Source organism: Mercurialis annua, linkage group LG1-X, assembly GCF_937616625.2.
Source record: "Mercurialis annua linkage group LG1-X, ddMerAnnu1.2, whole genome shotgun sequence".
Classification (NCBI taxonomy): Eukaryota; Viridiplantae; Streptophyta; class Magnoliopsida; order Malpighiales; family Euphorbiaceae; genus Mercurialis; species Mercurialis annua.
Window position 1 is genome coordinate 732880 of NC_065570.1, and position 20574 is coordinate 753453.

At 31.7% G+C, this 20574-nt stretch overlaps 4 protein-coding genes, 1 long non-coding RNA gene and 1 other non-coding gene across 7 annotated transcripts; 2 read left to right on the plus strand and 4 right to left on the minus strand.

Moving 5' to 3' along the window:
• Nucleotides 1-347: 347 nt before the first annotated feature.
• On the plus strand, nt 348-2213 carry LOC126665325 (uncharacterized). Of its 2 annotated transcripts, none has more exons than XM_050358090.2 (7): nt 348-488; nt 560-623; nt 732-967; nt 1039-1158; nt 1246-1404; nt 1561-1733; nt 1898-2213. In XM_050358090.2, exons 3-7 carry the CDS (start codon nt 752-754, stop codon nt 2031-2033), a joined length of 804 nt encoding a protein of 267 aa, XP_050214047.1. In that variant the 5' UTR covers nt 348-488; nt 560-623; nt 732-751; the 3' UTR covers nt 2034-2213. The 2 variants fall into 2 exon arrangements, with proteins under 2 accessions (XP_050214047.1, XP_050214048.1); XM_050358091.2 differs by having other exon boundaries at nt 565-623.
• On the minus strand, nt 2167-5795 carry LOC126665322 (uncharacterized). Its single transcript, XM_050358088.2, has 6 exons — nt 5243-5795; nt 4468-5118; nt 3802-4251; nt 3111-3283; nt 2712-2883; nt 2167-2419 (listed from the first exon to the last, which is right to left on the minus strand). The coding sequence occupies exons 1-6, from the start codon at nt 5648-5650 to the stop codon at nt 2324-2326; spliced, it is 1950 nt and encodes a 649-aa protein (XP_050214045.1). The 5' UTR covers nt 5651-5795; the 3' UTR covers nt 2167-2323.
• Nucleotides 5796-6609: 814 nt separating this feature from the next.
• Nucleotides 6610-8931, minus strand: LOC126666194 (uncharacterized). The gene is made up of 6 exons (XM_050359193.2): nt 8679-8931; nt 8498-8574; nt 8226-8262; nt 7610-7790; nt 7216-7363; nt 6610-6798 (listed from the first exon to the last, which is right to left on the minus strand). The coding sequence occupies exons 1-6, from the start codon at nt 8911-8913 to the stop codon at nt 6610-6612; spliced, it is 867 nt and encodes a 288-aa protein (XP_050215150.1). The 5' UTR covers nt 8914-8931.
• A 2447-nt stretch (nt 8932-11378) lies between these two features.
• LOC126666118 (uncharacterized) lies at nt 11379-12052 on the minus strand. Its single transcript, XR_007637765.1, has 2 exons — nt 11697-12052; nt 11379-11596 (listed from the first exon to the last, which is right to left on the minus strand). It is a non-coding gene; the product is annotated as an uncharacterized LOC126666118 (long non-coding RNA).
• A 3944-nt stretch (nt 12053-15996) lies between these two features.
• LOC126664409 (L-ascorbate oxidase homolog) lies at nt 15997-19979 on the minus strand. Its single transcript, XM_050356782.2, has 8 exons — nt 19591-19979; nt 19318-19427; nt 17944-18214; nt 17696-17798; nt 17187-17532; nt 16678-17043; nt 16500-16578; nt 15997-16413 (listed from the first exon to the last, which is right to left on the minus strand). Exons 1-8 carry the CDS (start codon nt 19717-19719, stop codon nt 16201-16203), a joined length of 1617 nt encoding a protein of 538 aa, XP_050212739.1. The 5' UTR covers nt 19720-19979; the 3' UTR covers nt 15997-16200.
• Nucleotides 19980-20169: 190 nt separating this feature from the next.
• Nucleotides 20170-20242, plus strand: TRNAF-GAA (transfer RNA phenylalanine (anticodon GAA)). The gene has a single exon. It is a non-coding gene; the product is annotated as a tRNA-Phe (tRNA).
• The last annotated feature ends 332 nt before the right edge of the window (nt 20243-20574 follow it).

Here is a 20574-nt window from a genome sequence, read left to right on the forward strand (position 1 = left end):
AAAGTTAAGTTCATGAAATAGGAGCCGAAGCCAATGAATCTAAAGTTAAGTTCATGAAATAGGAGCCGGAGCCAAGGACGTGTACTGCAAGTCCATATATCTAGCAAATCCGAGTTATAATGACTAGCAGTCTAGACTGTCTAGTCAACCACCCTATTTATTAAAAAGGGTGTAACCGGAATTCGAATATGTGACCATAACGTCCAGATAGTTAAAGTTTAGACCACTACATCAAATCCGCAGAGGCATATTAATAAGTCTTAACAAAATGAATTTTTTTATGTATTTTTGTTAGTTTAATAGGTAATAGAATGACAAAAGTCACAAAACTAAACTTTCAAAAAATCTAAAAAAACTCCATTTAGTGGCTCTAAGTAACCATTCAAGATTGTTTTTGTTGCCACTCGTTTTTCCATCCACTTGTTCATTTTTGGTTCTAAAATCTATTTCCCTTATTATGATGATGAGTTTTTCTTAATTCAAATCAGGTAATCTTCTTTTTCTTTTAATTGTATGATTGACTTTGTGTATGAGAAAAAACAAATCTTTTTTCTTGCAGAATAGGGGGTTGCCAAACAATCAATTTGCTTAGCTCTTCAATTAATTTCAGATCAAATTAATTTGTAAGTAGCAATCAGAAGAACTCATGTTTTATGCTGCTGGCTGGTTAGCTTGCTCTAAAATGGTGTTTATTCTTAGAATAATAGACTGATCGTATCCTTTTGTTGAAGGTAATGATCATGGTTCAACCATGGTAATGGTACATCTATATGGAGTAATTGGCAACTGCCACTGCTGTCCAGGTTTTAATGGTCTCTATGAAGCTTTTTCTTGCAAGATTGTTCATAGGCCCCTATTACGTGTTCCGCGTAATAAATTAGTTTGCAACAGTTCTCTTTCTTGGAATGAGCATAGCCAGCTTAGGACTCATCACTTATGGCAAAGAGTGGCTTCAAACAGATGGCTGGTTAGCAGTTACATCTTTTTGTCTTTCTTTTGTTGATTGAAGAATTCTATGATTAATTTTGATTCTTGCAGTGCCGATCGCATGATTCTATTTCGCCTGATGATGAGTATCGTTCATCTCGGAACATAGCTATCACTTTGTTTAGGCGATACAGGAACGTAATTGATCGTGGAGGAGGTGACAACTTAAAAGTATGTTCCATAATTCGTTCATGGTTATCAATTGTGTGGTTTCTTTGCATTGTCCTCGGAATGAATACTTTTAGATGTGTTTATCAGGAGTTCATTAGTGCTGGGGTGAATGCATATGCTCTAGGCTGCACAGATGAAGGACTGCGTAAGGAACTTCATGCCATGAAGGAATCTGGAGTTAAGATTGAAGCAATGCAGAATTTTGGAGGAAACACCAGTGTCCAATCAAAGATATTTGCTAATGAGGTTACTCACTCCTACCTATATTTAACTGCAACACTTCACATGCTTCAAATTGCCTTGCATCATTACAGTTTGCTTCCCAGTTTGAGTATTATCATGAACTATGAACAACTACAATACAGTAATGTGAAACCTCATTCTTTATATTCAATGGTGCAGATAAATGAGTGTATTTTGTGGTTGAGCATTATATTCATCACCATCTTATGTACTCCACAACCAACTATAGTTAGATGGTCATCTATACCGCCAGTGTCGAATGAAATACTGCTTCAGTGGAATGGATTTTGTGCTCTCATAGCAAATGCATATTATGTGAAGGGAATGGCATGGTAAGGTCCTTTTAGTGCTTCTATTTGATACTTAGTTCGATTTTCTTTTTTTTATATTTAAGACTCATAAAATCTTCCAGGTTCTGATTCAATAATACAGTCAGTGATAGGAATTTTTCAGCTAGGTTGTGACTCACTTGTTTTATTCATTTTGTTTGCCAAAGGCTTCCTGTGAAGACTCTGCAGCTAGAACAAATGGCCGTTGTGGGATATGCTGAGGAGCCATCCATTGTTGCCAGCCGAATGCGATTAGTATTTAGCACTCTTGAGATAGTAAGTCCACAATGGCCAAGAGTCTAGGATTTCATTTGAACTCTTGGTTTCATGGAACATTTTATATCAGTACAGCTTTTGTATTCAGTATTCAACATTGTTTATTTATATCTCGTAAAGCAAAAACGTCTGTAACTAACAAAAAATACTCATTTGTAAATGATAAATATAAAGCTCTAGTATACCACCAGAAAGAGATTTGTAAAATTTGAGATTACATTAACTTACTGTTTTTTTGCAACTTGCACTGCCAATTAGACAAATTACTCAAGCTACCATCGAGATCAAAACTGAAATTGCTTAATCTGACACTTAAATTATAACAAGTCCGGAGCAAAGCTTAGTGCTGCCAAATCTTTAAGTGTCTTCCGTGCACGCCAATAGACGGCATTTGCTGTTTCTGATGTTCCCAGCTGTACAAGTAGAAAGATTTTGTTAGTATACTGGAAACATATATATGTAACACCTGGTCTGGTAGGATGCCATCTTGAAAAGAAAAAGAAACATCAAATTTGACAGAGTAAAACATAACCTAGCTAGAGAAAAATCCCCATTTAAACTTTCATTTTGAAAGTTGATATTTAAAATCGATATTAGTACGGGGCGAGCCCTAAGACAACGGGGCATCTATTGCTCAGTAATATTCTGAAACTGTTCAGTAACACATTTAATCTTTCAAGAAATCAAGCTAGAGAAAAATGTTACCTTAATCTCCATGGCATGGTAGTCGCACCACAATCTCACATTTTGATTGTAAGTTGTAAGTGCAGATTCATATAATTTTCTGGCATTTCCGAGACAGTTAGACGCAAGGTTCTCTTCCAACTCAATGCAAGTTCTGTATAAAGCAAGACCAGGACGAGGCAGGGCAAGAAAACTGCATTGGAAACAAAGATCTCTTTAGCATAAGATAAATAATTCAAAATTTTGTTGTAAGTTTTTGTGTTGTTTTCATATATGGTGCATTATTATGGACTGTAATGAATCAACAATACCCCTTACAGCAAGAAAAGACACTACCTTGCGTAAATAGCTAATACCAAACTGAAAACACTCCCTACAAAAAACTTTTGAGCAGCCAACAATAACTTCTCGCTAACGTACCGTTTATATGTCTCCCTTGCACGTTGATATCCATCCATCTGGAGAACACAATTTATAATAGCAGAAGGGAGGGAGAAGCCATCGTCACTGCCACCATCTTTAGCTACTGAAATAAATGACATTTCAACCAGCTTGTCAAAATACTGCCTTTTCATCGCAAAATACTTGATTGCCTGCAGAATGAGATCATATTAGAACTTCTTGAACCTTCAAACGTCTCATTTAGTTGATTTTGTACTTAAACAGACATTGAAACTGATGAAGAGTACAGCAATCATTTCATCATACCAAAAAAATAATAAAGTTTAATCAAGTTATACATGGTACCTGCAAATACACTAAATGCACAATAATATGTACAATGAAACAACTTTGAGAATCTGTTCATCAAACGCCAAAAGGGAAGAGTATGGTAATTCCCATGAATTAAGAATTCTAAACAGTATTTGGAAAAAATCCTTTGAATTTGATCCATGCAAAATTGTCATTTATCCAAGTCTCACATTTTATTTTTTTAGTCACCAAGGAAATATTTTAAACAAAAAGTGATGCATGTCCTAGATATCTTCAGCAAGCATAGATTAATTTGACAAAAAAAATGACAGGCTAAAATGAAATGAGTTAAGATAGTCAGCAGCACAATCTAAAAATTTAACAGTCAAAATGGCAGGAAAATAGAGTAAAATCATACCATTATCCACAAGTCCTCAGCTTCTAATATTGGCTTTTTAGTCAACACCCTTCTAAAGAGCCCAAAGATGGATTGCAAATCAACTTCACTTGGTCCAGAAACATTATTTGTTAAATATCTAATTTCTATCGAGAACATTAAAAGCCATAATTTTACTGAATCGGACAGTTTCCCATTGCAAAAGTTTTTTGCTAGCAACCTGGCTTCTTCTAGCTTTCCTAGTTGCAAGTAAAATGAAACATATTCAAAAGCAAGATCCTCAGTCAAGCACCCCGATGCCTCCGCTTTCTCATATATTTTCAAGAGATGGGAGATATAATCTTCTGAATGAACAGGCAATCCAGAAAGCTGGTTTTCTTCTCTTTTAGGCGCAATGGCATCCATAAAAAACTTTGCATACAGGCTAAACATAGTTGGTGAGGGCACAAATTGTAGTGCCTCCTCATAAACCTACACAGCACAGAGAATCAAGGGTGACAATCAGAAAATAATCAACAAGAAGATAAAATCTGTAATACTTCTAATTCAAATTTGTTGCAAGAAAAGCATCACAGTCAGATGCCTACCACATATGAAATTTGAATGAAACAGGAAAGATAACTAACATACAACACGAAAATAAAGCTGTAAATTTCAACAACATCATTCCCAGTAATATAGTTCTACCTCAATTGCCTTTTCAAGTCGTGGTGGCATGACACCGCCTGTCAAGTCCTGTGTGCTACTAGAACTAGTCATTTCAAATCTAGCAAGCCAGTCCCAATACTCAGTATCTTTAGAAAAGTCTCTCTTCATATCATTCAAGATCTTCTCACGCAGATCTTCTGAGTGTGCCAATTCTACAGCTTCAAATATCTCAAACAACCGCTTTCTCAGGCCAAAACTCGAAGGAAGAGTCTCAACGGCTCTACTATAAATAGTTTCAAGAATTTTCAAACCCTGTTCCCGAAACAAATCGATTTTCTCCTCAATATTAACACTTGCTCCATTACCATTTCCACTTTCCTCACCAAGTGACATAAACACACCATTGTTTTCATCTTTCCATTGTTGCTCATTGGCGTCTACACTATCACGAACCAGAGTTCCTGTATCTTCTCCAAGAGCAACTTTCCTAGCTTTTAACTTGTTAAGATACGTAAGTTCCATCCGAAGATACTCTATCCAAAGATCTTCAGAGTTAGGGCAAACCCTCAACCCACTCTGCATAAGAGCTCGAGCTGCTGAAACATTTAAATTATGATCAAATTCCCAAGCTGCAGCATATATCCAAACTCCTGGAACTTTAGGGTGAAACCTAATTAATTGAGCCAGTACCTAAACAAAATGTAATCAATATTGAATAATAGTTAATAACATAAACAAAATCAGCATAAAATTATTTAAATTCTCAAGCTCTACGAAAACCTAATGAAAGAATAATCATGTGAGAAAGAAATACTTTCTTCATTCTGCCATTTCTGCGTTGTCTGCAAAACTCTAAATACTGAAACCAAAGGTCAATATCGCCTTTATATCTCGTAACAGCGAGACGATAAATATCAGCGATTTTGGAAACGCCGGCAAGATCAGAAACTGAGGTTTTCATTCTCTTGTTGCTTCCTTTATTCTCAAGATCACGAGCAATCGATTTCTTTCTTAGACGGCGGAGGGAGTCGACTTGAAGTTCGTAGTCAATGTAGGCTAAGTAATCTTGTTTCAATGGACTGGGTCTCTTCAATCTGTACTCGAATTTGCGTCTTTGCTTGACAATTTCGGATATCTCTTGATGAGTGAAAATACCGCGCTTTTCTAGGTCGTCGAGCTCGTCGACCATGCGCTCGAGACGGTACTGTACGGTGTCCGCCATTGTTTCTTAGTTCTGAGAGTAGTGTGCTGAGACTGTAAGATAGAAGTGGAAATTGAAAAATTGTTGTGGTTTAGGGTTTTAGGATGGGAGTAGAGAGGAAGACGAAGGGGAAAATGGGCCTGGTTTTAGGAGGCTCATAACCGTATGTTCATTCTTAGGTCCATTTAGAAGGTGTCAACTCATGGTAGCCATTGGTTTTCTTTTGTAAGCCCAAGGAGGAATATAATTTCTTTTTTTTTTTCCAATAAAATTATGTTTTTCTTTTATAAATAATCAATTTTTTTCAACATATAACTTTTATTTCTTTATATTAATGTTTTTATTTTTTAAATTTTTTTAAAATTAATGTTTTTATTCATTTTCGATCAGACCGCTCCCTACGTCATAGCATGAAAAAAGTTGCATTCTAAACGGCGAGTTAACTATATATTCGCATAACAAAAAAAATGCAATTGACATTTAATTTAGAAATATTTCTTAATAAATAAATATGATCACTAATAAAATAAGAGAAATAATATATTTGACCCTTCAACCACCTAAATATTATCCATCTCCATCCTCCGATTCTGAATCATATTTTTTATGCAAGATAATCTTTTTTTCAAAGTCCACATTTGACATTTAAATCATGTTTAAGTGATAAGTTTTCAAAAAAATACAGGCAAAAAATGATTTTTATGTAGAAAAATCCGGTTATCGCGTCAGCATTGTAACTGGATTTTTTTTGTTCAAATGAACAAATTAAAGTCGGTCACCAAAATACAATAAAGTGATAGTTTAAAGACCCTCGTACTCAATTAACCAAGTTTTTCATAACCAAATAAGCCAGTGTTAGGGTTTTGCTTGGGGTTAATGGTAGAAGACGGGTTATATCTTCGTAAGGAAGCTAAAATAAGAATAACAAAAAAGTGAAGCTGAATAAGCTCCAAATTGTCACCAATTCATATTTATAGTGACTAACCAAGAGTAAGTTCGAGAGAAACATCATTCATATTTAAATTCTCAGCTTTTTTCAGCTCCAATAATGACGACTCGGAAGCATTTGATTTTAGTGACAAACACATTTTGTCACTATTTCTATGTTCTAAAACCTTATGGTTTTTCTCCGGATCACCACCATTTGTTAGCGACGCCTTTTTTTGCTCCTGAAATATCAAATTAATTAGATATATAAATGTTATTTGTATTTTTCTTTAGCTATATATGTGCACGGAAATGAAAACAGGAAATTGATTTTTTTCTAAATAAAAAAACAATTGGGAGACATATTTCAATGATAAAATTATGGAGATATATTTACAAATATTGAATACAATAGAATTATATATATCAAACTTTATTTATGAAGATTGAAGAATATATATATCTTCATGTAAGTAATATTTGTTATAATTACTAATATAAACTATTTAAATATAATTAAAATTTATGATAAAAAATAATGTGGATATAGATTATATTGTTAGAAAATAAAGTTATTATTTCCGGATTGTGAATAAGTTGAATTATTAAATTTATGAATAATTAATTAAGTATTTGTAAAATAATGATAAATAACTTACTAGGGCAGTGTTGGTTTTGAGTAGATCATTGAAGATGATATAGTAAGGATTTGGCTTCTGTTCCCATTCCTTGCTTGTTACTTCTTCATTTGAGAATGATTCATCACTCACTTTTTTCCCAATATTCCAAATCTCTTGTTTTTCTCTTCTGCAATAATATATCATGTACATCCATCAGAATAATATATGTTCAATTTACTAGTTTTTGGTTGATTTTTATTCCAAATCCTGAAATGAATAAATATTCAAAAAAAACATCAACAATAAAATAATGATCTGTCGTTATCGATAAAGATTTAAGTTTGATCATCAAAATGTAATAATTTAAAAGTCGATCACCAAGATATAAAAATATAGCCATAACTTTTTTAGAAGAATTTAAAAGTGTAGTAACCTTTGTGTAGCCATGCTAGTATTTGAACTAACTCCACCATGCCCATGATTGAGTAGTGAATTGTTACAGTCTTTGCCTTTAAACTGATGGCAACACATCGAATTCAGGTGCGCGAAATAACTCGGATTCCGGTGAATAATTCCGACCGCTCTCTCATTTTTCTTTGCTGCCATAGCCGCTTCTGCACAATCACATTATACATATTAAACATAAATTAATTGATATCATATTCTAAAAGCAGTACACAGTACTGTTTCCATATAAAACTCATCACTTTGATGTGATTCTTCTTCTCAATGATAACTCTCTGACATATAAATATATGCTCAAAGAAATTACTTGAGAAATTAAGAAGACAAAGATTAAAAAGGAATGATACACATGACGACAGGTTCTTGGTTGTGTCAGTGAGTGAGAGTGTTATATTGTCAACCAGTTTTGATTTCTTTTACATGCACCACCACTTCTGGTCCATAAATGGTTAATTCCTTTTACTCTCTTTATATCTAACCATTTCTAATGTAAAATATATTCCACCACTGCCAACTTTTCTGTTCAGCACCAAAACAAATTAATGTAAAGTACCCAACTCATTAATTAATCAGATTTTGTATACCTTGTATCATTTGCTCATGCTTCATGCTTCTGTACATCTGTTCATATAAATATACCAAAACAAACTTTAAAATAAGCTCAAGAAATAACACATATTTACTACAAGAAAAGTGATTTTTATCAACGGTCTATTACATTACGGCAACACGCACAACCACTACTATTAACAACATCTCATGTTAATAAAAACCATTTTCTTGTAGTGAGTGATAAATAGATGAACATTTGTAGTTTTGCTGTAATTAAATGGGAATTAAGTTGATTAATTAGAACCTGAAGATGGCTTTTAACGTGAGATATGGTAAGCCCCTTCACATTCATAATCTGCAAAACCATCTTTGGAGTAGCTCCTACCAACAAACCCCACAGCACAAATCTTCAATAAATATGAAAATTTATTTTTTTTCTCTAAAAATGAAAATCAAGAAAAAAAAATAAGATAAAGAAAGCTTACGATCTTCTCCACCGAGCCTTTCGACAGCATGAACAAAGCACTGGTGAAGATCAGAAGTCCATCGAAGACGAGGCATTTTTGATCGAACATAAGGCCGAACCATGGGAGGTTTCAAGCTTATTTCAGGAGCTAAATCAATATGATCATCACCAACTCGTCTCCTTAAGACTCTGACATTATTATTACAAGATTTTAAAGCATCAACATGTTGATTAGGAGGGGTACTGTGATTCATTGTCTGTGTTGAAGGGGAAATTAAGAGGAAGAAAAAGAAAAAAGAGTGATACTGATGATATAAGAGAATGAAACAAAAGAGAATAAATAGTAGAGAGACTTCTGTTGTAAAGAATTGTCTTGATGTGCAGCTTTTTAGCTATCAACTTCAGTTTAGTCCTTCGGAGTTTCGATTATAAAAACGAAAATTTGGACACGGAATTTCAGACTTCTTTGGTTTCGGTTCAAAAATGCCTAAATGATTGGGTGAAAATGTAAGTTTTTTTCACTTATATTATTATTTAAATCTTCTAGTCAAAAGTTTGTGATAATTAACCTATTTGGTTATCTTTTGTCTATATGACTTATAATAAGAGAATTTCGTCTTCATGATAGTAAGATTTGAAATTAGAATTCAGCCAAAAAAACATTAATATTACACATTGTAGTAATATAATTTAGGGTCAATTGCTTTAAATATCACAAATTTTAGCATATTTTGCAAGTTTATTACGAACTTTCAATTCTGACAATATTAAAATCAACTATCGGATTTTTGAAATTTAAAACACTGAATGGCATTTTTTTCCTCAAAACATTCAATATTTTAAATTGTAAAGTTCATATATTAAATTGCCAAAATTGAAAATTTATATTAAAATCGTAAAACATGTTAAAGTTTATAATTTGTAAACTATAATTTAGTAACGAATAATGATTTCATTGATTTTATCTATGTGGTGAGAAAAGTTGCATTTGATAGAAAGTCTAAAATTTATATTAAAATTTACTTATCAAATAAAATATTAAAAAATACAAATAACTTTTTTTTATTATTTATAAGAAGGGAGATTTTCAACGCTTCGAATAAAATATTATGTTGTCCAATCACACCATTTGAGTTATACCTAATTGGTATATACATAAATACTTACAAGAATCAAAAAAAAAAAAGTAGGCTATCATAATTAAAAAATTATTACTCCAAATGTCCTTAGGAGAATTATTTCATTTTTTTTTTCATATCTAAAAATACATAAGCTAGCCACATCAAAGTTCGATTCTTGCACTGTCATAATTTCTCACTGAAAAATGATAATTACATTTTGAAAAAGAGAAAAGGACATAACATTGTATGCTATTAATTTCTTTAATTCCCGTGGATTGCTTATAACATGGATATTTATTATTTGTTGAGGTCATCCATTGGCAAGTAAGACAAAAAGCAAGGCTCTCGAGATAGCAAAAAATGGGTATGAAAACAACAATTCTGAGATCAAATTCCCACGCAAATTACATAAATCAAACGTTATAACAAAACTAACTCCAAGTGAAAAAAGAATAAAAATTAAAGAGAGTTCAGAATAAATTGAAAAATCCATACGTTCAAAAGCTTGGCAGAATATGGGAATGCACATGACCTAAGCGTTTGCATGACCTCAAGGAAACATTCCCATTAAAACCTCTTTGCCCTCTCCACTTTATCAAACGCCCACATATTTCATATATTTTTTTTGGTTGCCCGTCATCTGCTTTTCAGGTTTCGCCTGACTAATCCGGATTCGCCCGCGTCGCGCATCTAACTAGCATGGTAGATGAGTCTGTCAGCGAAAATTTTCTGCATTCACAAGACTCGAATCCGAAATTTTATTTATGTGATATCAAGTCGTTTATCACTTGAACCAATTCCCGTTGGTTCCATATACTTTCATGAAAAAAAGACAATAATATCTAGCCTTATGGTGAAAAAATCAAATTGTATTTTTCGTTACAATAATAATCAAATCGTACTTTTTGTGGAATTATTTTGAATAGTTTTGAGCTTTTTGTCATTTTTATAACTTTTAATATATTAGTATTCATCAAAAAAATAATAGTAGCCTTATTTGGTTCAGCTGTTTCTTATAGCTGATAGCTGTTAGTTGTTGCTGATAGCTGCTACAAGAAATTTAGCATATTGTGATGAAAAAATTCATCACGGTATAATCAAATTTTGTCACAAATAGCATATTGTGACAAATTATGTTTGTCACTGAGTTCGTCAAGAGATCCTCGTCTCAATAACGTTATTATGACAAAAATAATAATTTGTCATCATATATTATTATTGTGAGAAATTGTTTTTGTCATATTAAATATGTATTATGACGATTAATTATATCACATTTATTAAATTTTATCACAATTAATATTTATTTGTCATAATAAATAATCTATTTTTAGTGACAAAATTTAATTACTTGACAAATTTCTTTTATCACGATTTTAATAATGAAGAAATTTATTTTTATTTTGATAAAATTTATTTTGTCACAAATTTTTAATGCAATAAAATATATTATCATAATCATAATTTACATGGTGCTGGAAATTATTGCCAAATTTTATCAAAAGAATTTATTATAATTTTTCTTATATCTAATTCTTTATTTAAAAATAATTAGTACAATATCGTGTCACTAACGTAATATAAATTTGCACTAAATCGATAAAAAATTACAATGTTATTTCAAATACAAAAAGTACAAATAATTACTCAACAAATTTAACTACATAAAACCATAAATACAAAAATCCTGATATCCTAAAATAATCAATTATTCAAACAGATACAAAATTGTGCTTACAATAAAAAATTTAACTAAACAAAATTTAATAGAATATCTATTCTGATGTTGTTTCTTTATCAAGTCATGTGCTTCAATCTGCAATAAAAAATAAATATAAGATTAGATCTAAAAAACAATATTTATGATAAATGAATTTGCTCTCTTTAATTTAATTCAAATATTTCAATGTTGTTACCTTCGTTCAATCAGGATTCCAGATTCAAATACTCAAAATCTCAGGCCTTCGTGTTTCTAGAAATAGGATTCCGAGTTCAAATTAAGCCTCTCGATTCGACTGAACCGAGAAAAAAATGGCCAAAGCAAAAATCTATAAAAATAGAGGCATCCATCGGCATTTAAATTGATAAAAGATGTATCAGGGGAAGATATGATGGAGAGAAATCGAAAAGGATATAGGAAATGAGAGTGGTGAGATGAAAGTGGTGAGATGGCAAATAAAAAATATAAATTTAGATTAAAAATATTACGGTTAAGGATTTGAAATGAAACGTGAAAGAAAAAAAAGGAAACAAAGTAAAGTGGAGGTGTGGCTGTACGTGGGTAAAAAGAGTGGAATTAGGTTGTCAACAACTGTTAAATATTAATGGCTTTAGATGCGTTGAGAAATTTGATCTGATGATTCAAATTGATTCTATAAACATACATGGATTGACATGGATTTTAAATAATGGGTTGTGTTGTGGTTATGAAACATATACTTAAAAAACTGAACTGGGTTTAATTAATTAATTTGAGCCAATTTTTAACTGATTTAATTAAATAATGATTCAATAAGCTGACATAATATTAAATTATTAATTCTATATATAAAGTATTATTTTTAAATAAATGTGTATTTCGTAATTGTATCTTATCTAATGAATTTATTATTATTATTATTATTATTATTATTATTATTATTATTATTATTAGATCTAGATTCTGGGTGAAAATTCAAAAATTAAATCCCGTTAAATTTGAATTCGATTAACAATTACTTAATAAATCCTTATTTTAATTCTATGGTTTTTTTTCACAATATAATTTCATGATGTGATAAAATTTATTTTATCATCATAAATATTTTTATAAATATATAGTGACAATTATTTTATGAAAATACTGTCACAAAAAATGAATTTCTTTTAGAGTGACATAAATATTTGAAAAAGTTTAAATTTATCACAATATTATTTATTTTTATCTTAATTGTTGTAAAAAAAATTTGTCACGATAAATTAATATATCATGACAAAATCTATTTTATCATTACAACTATTTTTATAATATATAGTGATAAAATAATATTTGTGGCAAATACTTTGTCACAAAAAAATTAATTTTTTTTATAGTGATAATTTTTTTTGTCAAGATTTAAATTTATCACAATATATGATATTTTTATTTTAATTGCTATAAAATAAATTTTTGTCACAATTTACCTACATATCATGACGAAATTTATTTTATCATTAAATTTTTTGTCACAATATAATGAATTTCTTGTAGTGCTGTTGGCTGGTAGCTGATAGCTGATACACCATACGTGTTTGATGAGATTTGATTAGTTGTTGCTGTTTATATATAAAATAACCGTAAAGGGCATAATTTTTTATTTATTAATTTATAAATATATTATATTATATAATATTCAATAAAAGTATTAAAATTATTTTTTTATAAGAAGGAATGTTTAGTTTAAACTTATTTAGATATTTTTTTGATAAATTTATGATTTATTTTAGAAAATAATTAAGTTATAGTTTTGCTAATATAAAAAAATTATATTAGATAATTTAAAAATGATTAGAGTATTTAAAATAGTTTAAATAAATATATATATATATATATATATATATATTAAAAAATAATATATCCTAATAGGAGCAGTTTTGTCTAAGTAATTCAAAATATTGAAAAAGTTATCAGCTGTTGGTAAAAAACTCCAAAATGGAGCTTTTCAAAAAGCAGCTGTTGAAGGTTCAAAAAGCTCAAAAAAGCTTTTAGAAAATTCTCACCAAACACTTTAGTGGAATTTTTTGAAAAGTAAAAGCTAAAAACTCCATTAAAAAGCTGAACCAAATACCCACTAAAAATGACAAATCTGGCTACCGATTTGGTTATTATTGTAATAAAAAAAATTGGTTATTGCTATAAAAATTAAAAAAATTGGATTAAATTGTAGTAAATTTGAATTTTTTTTACCATTAGTCTTAATATTTCTTTTATTAGTTAATATTTGATGATGTGTTGTAATGTTTATCCACAAATGATGTGTACAATGAAAAAAGAATGTATAATTATTTCTTATTTATATTGTATATACTTTGCACGGAGGAAGACTTTCCTGCTTTGTATGAGAATTATATACCTAAGAATATGAATATTGGTGTTAATTATAGTTGTTACTTTTTTGGCATTTAAGGCCAAAACTGGCAGAAACAAATTTTGTAGCAATGTTAGCATGTGTTGGATGGCTGTGAAAGAGGTTGGAGAATGCAGAAGGCGGTTTTAAATTGGGGAATATTCTTTGGATGCATTTGCAGAAGCTTTGACAAGTGTTTTCTCATTTCGTAAGCTAATTAATTATAAACATTTAGAAAGAAAGAAAAAAAAACTAAATAATGACGTTTATTATATTGTCTGCATTCTATAGAAAGAGCTAATAATGACGTTTATTTCTCTTTGTTACAATAAATCTAATTAAATTAGTAAATTTTATTTTTTAAATCTATTGGGAAACTCAATTCTGTAGTCTTTGGATTCTACAGTTGATGTTAAACTTAAATCCATGAAGTAAGGTTTAAACGTAGCACGGAAACGGAAAACGGAAACGACACGAAATGGACACGCGGAAACGGGCATTTTTCTAAAATGAAGGAACGAAACGTGGAGAAAACGTGTAAATAATAAAAATATAAAAATATATTTATAAAATTAAAATTATAAAATACTATATATTTTAAATTTTACTTATACATTATGACAATTAATTATATAATAAATCAAATATAATTAAATGCAACAAAAATAAAAAAATAAGTTATATCGTAGATAACGTGAACAATAAAAATCATGGGTAATTGGTTCAAAATATAATTTGTTGAGAATTTTTTAGAGTTTTTACAACTTTTTTATTTTTTTATTTACAGAAACGGCCCGAAACGTTTCCTTATAAGTTTCCGAGAGTTTCTGAGAGTTTCCGGTTATCGAAGTTTCTGTGCTTCTAAGGTTTAAACTATAACAACGCTCAAATAGTATAAGCGTTAGTCAGCAAACTGTTAAGTCATGTGTTTAAATATTTCCACAAACGCTCTTGCCCCCCCCCCCCCCAATATTAAAAAAAAAATTACACTTTAGATATTGAATTGTTAAAAATTACATTAACAGTTAACCATTACTAGTTAGCAGTTAAATTTTTAAATTTTTAAATCAGTTTTAAACTACCGAACCTACAGAGACCATCTAAATCTTTCAAAACCACAAAATTTAGCTCACTTTTAATAAGTACGTTTCAATTTTAATTAAACATTTATTTTTTTTAATACTATATCTTTTTAATTTGTTTTAAGTTATAATTATTTACCACTTGTTTTATAATATTGATAAGTATTTTCAGATGAAAAATGGTAAGGTTTAGTCAGAAATGAATATATTTTAAAAAATAATATTTAAAAAATTTTGAGTGACCGGTTAAAATTGAAAAGTATTTATTGAAAATTAATTTAAATTTTTGATTTTAAAAAAATTTGTTAAAATTGATTTCATGGGAAAAGGTTTGGTATTTGAATTTGAGCAGACACTCCCTCGACTTTTGATTGCAATAATGAATTAAGACATGGAAATATGTCAAATGCATTTTCTATAATGTTTATGGATAAGATGGTCATGGGGATTTCATGTTTCTTACTTCCGTTGACATCCTCTTAAACATGATCTTTTACTTTGACTCTCATATCTTACGTTACATCACCTTATTTATAACCCCAACTTAATCATTAAACTCCTAATCCACTTTTATTTTATACTACTAATCCCTCCTTATTTAAATCCAATTTATATATTTCTGTTCTTATCAAGCTATTATGACTGATTGTGTTCATAAATATTATTTTAATTGTTGATGATCTTTTTCAATGAATTCCTATAGTTCATTTCAAATTCTACAATTTTATGTTTGCAACAAATATAAATTTAGTAACTTCGGTGTATGGCTAAAATGTTATTGTTGTCGCCAAATAATAGCCGACATGTCTTTATCCAATGGCGTCTTGACCACAAAATATGACAAAACAGCTTACTTTGTCGCTAAAATATGAACCGAAGCCACAAAAATGTCCATTATACCAAAATGAAGATGTGATATTGCGTCGCTACAGTGTACACTCTCAAGTCTTAAATAATAACGTGGTCGTTGGTTGTATTTTTTGAACGGTAATTCACATTATTATTTGGCAACACTAAATTTTATTACGGTCACTAAATCACATCGAGTGTGTTGCAGCATAAATGTGGTTACAATAATGGCAGATTGCTGCATCCCAATTACAGATAATAAAAAAACAACTCAAAGCTCAAGTTGAGCTCTTGCATTACAACAATTTCCCGCAAGGAAAAGTAACAATTAGCCCTTCTCCTCAAGCAACCATTTCTGTCACCCTCTCGTGACAAAATTTAGAAGAAATCTGTTCTAAACTAATTTAAAGAGGCCTAGTGTGACGACCTCTTGCACGACCACAAAGAAGAGCATTCCTCGGAATGGGCAACTCGTCTCTCCAAGAATTTGAAGGAGTGTAAACCCTGAGATAGAATTGCTGCCCCAGATATTGCCTTGCCCAGTTTTCGGACCGAATGTTCCACATTCCCACATTGTCCAAAGCCATGTAAACTGCAGTCCATGACTTAGGATACACCTGTATACAATCAAATCGCGTAACCAACTAAGAAATGTATCAACTACTACTCCGTGCTGTTAAGAATTGCATCATATTGATCATACCTGAGTGGTGCAACGAGCAACAGCATCTCGTAAATTATACCGTACCCTACTAGCTGGTGTCCACTGCCCTCCATCCATTCTGTTCATTTCATGGATTGTCAGCAAAATAAAATACCACGCGAAAAATGTTATAATGGTGATTGTTATTACTCTCTAATTCATTGCAGATTAAGCTTACCCCACAACAAAGAAGGAATGACCATCGATGTGCCATGATTGAACTGTGTCCTCCCAGTTTTGGAAAATAATCTCAATAAATTCATGGAAGTTAGCAGACATCACTGAGGTCTGGAGGTAAGCATTTCTCCAAGTTGGATAACTCGGCATACTTCCGAGGTTGAAAACTCCTGGAATCTTGAAGTGGTCTGCAAGTTTCAATGGGGTGTCTGGAGGAATAAACGAGACACTGTTGACAGCAAATCTCTGCTTGCGATTGATAAGAGGAGCAGAGTTCACAAAAGTGAGTGTGCGGCTGGTTTTGATCATTCCGTAGTGGTAAGATCCTTGTGGATTTGGCCTCGGACCACTTGCAGTCAAATTCCAGCTGATTTAACAGAAATTAACTCAACATATGTGAGAATAAACTCGCATAGGAGCATGTAATGACGTAATAACTTGGTAAATGGCAGTATATTTTCACGAGAAGCTTAGAAAGAGATGAGATGAGGCAGAATGTAGATCAAGTACCGTAATGATCTGGCCTGGTTAAGGGACCAATCAATCTGAGTAGTAGGTCCACCTGGGACTGGACCAGAAACTCCATTACGTGAATTACTATAGTGAAGAATGGCTGTTGTTGTAAGCACACGGGCAGTGAAGCGTGAAGAAACGACAATGTAGTAATCTTTTACTGGCTGATCAGCTGTAACCAAGACAGAATATGACTGGCCAAGATGTACATCAAGGGCAGAGTAGGTATTCTGTAGCGTATGAGATCCTTCTACCTCCACAAGTTTCATCTTGTGCCCTTCAATTCTGAAGTTAATTGATGTTGAGAGGCCCACATTTGATATCCTGAACCTATAAGTCCTCCCTGCAAATAAATGGTCAGACAGACATGATTAAAAGCTTAGGACAAATTCTGAATTCATTAACAGTGAACTACATTAACTGCTTTAAGAGATTAAATTAAAATTGAATTTAAACAAAATTAACAGCACAATTAGAATTAAGGAAGATGATTCATTAATAGAGACCTTGATCAACTGTGAACGTGTATCCATTCCATCCGCGGCCATTGATGAGAAGCCCATCGGGGAATGGAAGATCATGACCAGCATCCAAGATTCCTCTCAATTGCTATAAAATGTTAAAATAAAATAAAAACAGAAAGAGTAATTAGCACAAGTACTACTAATGCAAATTTCACAAACTTAAATGAAGATGGTAGAATATTATAATTATACTGCGATGTAAAAATGAGAGATACTCGGTAAGTACTTACATAGTGATTTCTCTTGTACCAGTCTCCAGCTAGTACAGTGAAATCGCCTGCGGGAGGAGGGAAAGGTACAGGAATACGAGGACGGCTCCATACTCTAATGCCACCAAACCCACCAGCAGCTTTGTGCATTCCAAGTGATGGAAAGTAGAAATAGCTACCAATTTGGTCCTTCACTTGGAGGACGTAGGTGAAGTTTTTTCCTGGTAAAATGGGGCAGTTTGTTCCATAGACGCCATCCTGCCATGAGTTCCTTCTCTGTTGTATGCCATTCCTATTAGAACGGATAACCCGTTATCATCAAATTCTGAAATAATTTTCTTAGATTAATCTGTTTTTTCATAGGCATAACATCATAAACATCAATGCACTTCCTCTTTGTTCATAAGTGGAAACCAAAACCATGAATTCGGATTTAAGTGTAAGAGATTATGCTGACATTTTATGTTAATAGCCAATTAGCCATCGTCAAAGGTCATCTAAAAATTTAGGAACATTCCATGTCCATAACCACACATAAATACTGAATTTGTGATCTAAAATAAATAGTAGGTGATTTCTTGATCTCTTCTTTCCTATTGGAACAAATGACCAACTCATATAAACAAAATTAGCATTATTGAAAATAAGATCTGATATAACATGGGACTAAAGTTTCAAACCATTACATTAATGCGTATCCGAAGAGTGAGACTTGGATCTCAATGTCCTAAAGGACACAGGAAATAGAAAATTAAATTAGGCCAGCAAGCTGGAAAACCAGGGTCCAGCTCAATTATTAATGAGACAAAAAACATTTAAATCTGACCTACACTCTCTCAGCCATCAATACACAGACTAAATCTAATAAATAAATGTAGGTCTCAAGATCCAGAAATAAGTCCTGAAGCAAATATATTAACCTGAGTTTTAACCATGAACAGATAAATCTAACCAACTTGGATACAAAGTGATTATCAACAAAGATGTCAGTTGTTGAAGAAAACAAAAGTGGTTGAAAAGGTAATGCTTTTGTCCCTCCCCAAGTTTACTTTTCTGTAAAAGGGAACCTGTTGTCTCAGTGACTGGTAACTATCCATGCATTCATCTATTGTAAAAGGTAGAAATTCTCATTTTGCAATCTAGAAATTAACCTCCTAATGCAGAAATGGATCAAATCTTCATGCTTTTATAGTTAAAATCCAAACTTTGAAGAGTATGTTAGATCTGGTACAAAGGATTAAAACCCAAAACTATTTCTAGTAATGTTCAGTTCCAGAATAGAAAGATCCATAGCCAAAAAAAGAAACACATTGTGTTATTTTCTTCCATTTTCTATGTTACCAAACAAAGCATGAGAGATTACTACTAGTGGGAGTAAAGTGTAAATATAATTACCAAGAGATAAGGAAAGGCTCTCGCAAGTAATTGAAAACATTGATAATGAGATTATCATTAGTAACAACATCAAGCTGTGGCCCTGGAAACTGCCCATTAATCAAGATTCCCTGCACAGCAAAAACACTTGTCAAAACTCAATAAATGCCAACATACCCACTTCAAATAAAGAAAAAAGGCATGTTCTTTAGATTCAAGAAAATCAAGAAACATTACCAAGAAAAGTAAAACCAGAGAGCACAAAAAAGAGAAGTATTGTAATGCAGAGGGTACCTGTTGCTTAACACCTAAAGGGTAGATGTCACCGTTAGTGACTTTCCACGTGAAGAATCTATAAGGATTCTCTCCATTAACAGTTTGAACAAGAAAGAAGAAGAAAATTTGAAGAGAAAGAGCTCTCATTTCTTTGCAAAGCTCACTCCTTTTCTTTTCTTATCTATCTATTTTATTTTATTTTGTTTTGTAAAGTTGTTTGGGAGCTAAGCAAGTGTCAACTGGGTTAGCTTGTGATCAAATGGGTAGAAGTTATTGAGTTAATAGGTGGAATGGAATGAGATCAAGAACCGTATGTTTTGATTGGAAGTGGGTCAGCATCAGAAGTTGACGGTGGGAATGGAGTTGGTCTTATAATGGGCAGAGGGGTAAACCAAACAAGAGCATGTGATTGATTTAGAAAGTGAATCTGTGCAGTCAACAGAGATTAGTTTCTTACATATTCACGTGCCGCTGCACAACAGAGTTACACTTATTGACTGTAGTAGTAATTAGTAGAGATGATGGAGATTATGGTTAAACAGTTTCACTAATTCTTTCTTCGACTTGATATTAACAAAACTACACAACAACCAAATAGCGGGGATAGCTCAGTTGGGAGAGCGTCAGACTGAAGATCTGAAGGTCACGTGTTCGATCCACGTTCACCGCACAAACATTTTTAGTAATTTTTTTTTTCAAACAAGATATCTGCATGCATACTTCGAAGAACATTTGAACAAAGAGTAAAAAATGAGACTAAACATGGGAAGAAACTGATAAAATTTGCGGATCATATTGAACATAGTAATGAATAATGATAAGACAACCTTGGTTCAGGATATCTATACAAAATGGGTAATTTACACAAATCCCTCAAAAGTGGCCAGATCTAATATTTTTACCTCAGCTTTTTTAATTTGGCATTAATCTCTCAATAAAATAGAAAAGTTTTCACAATTCCCTCAATATTCCAAAACCAGCTATTTAATAATAAAATAGGAC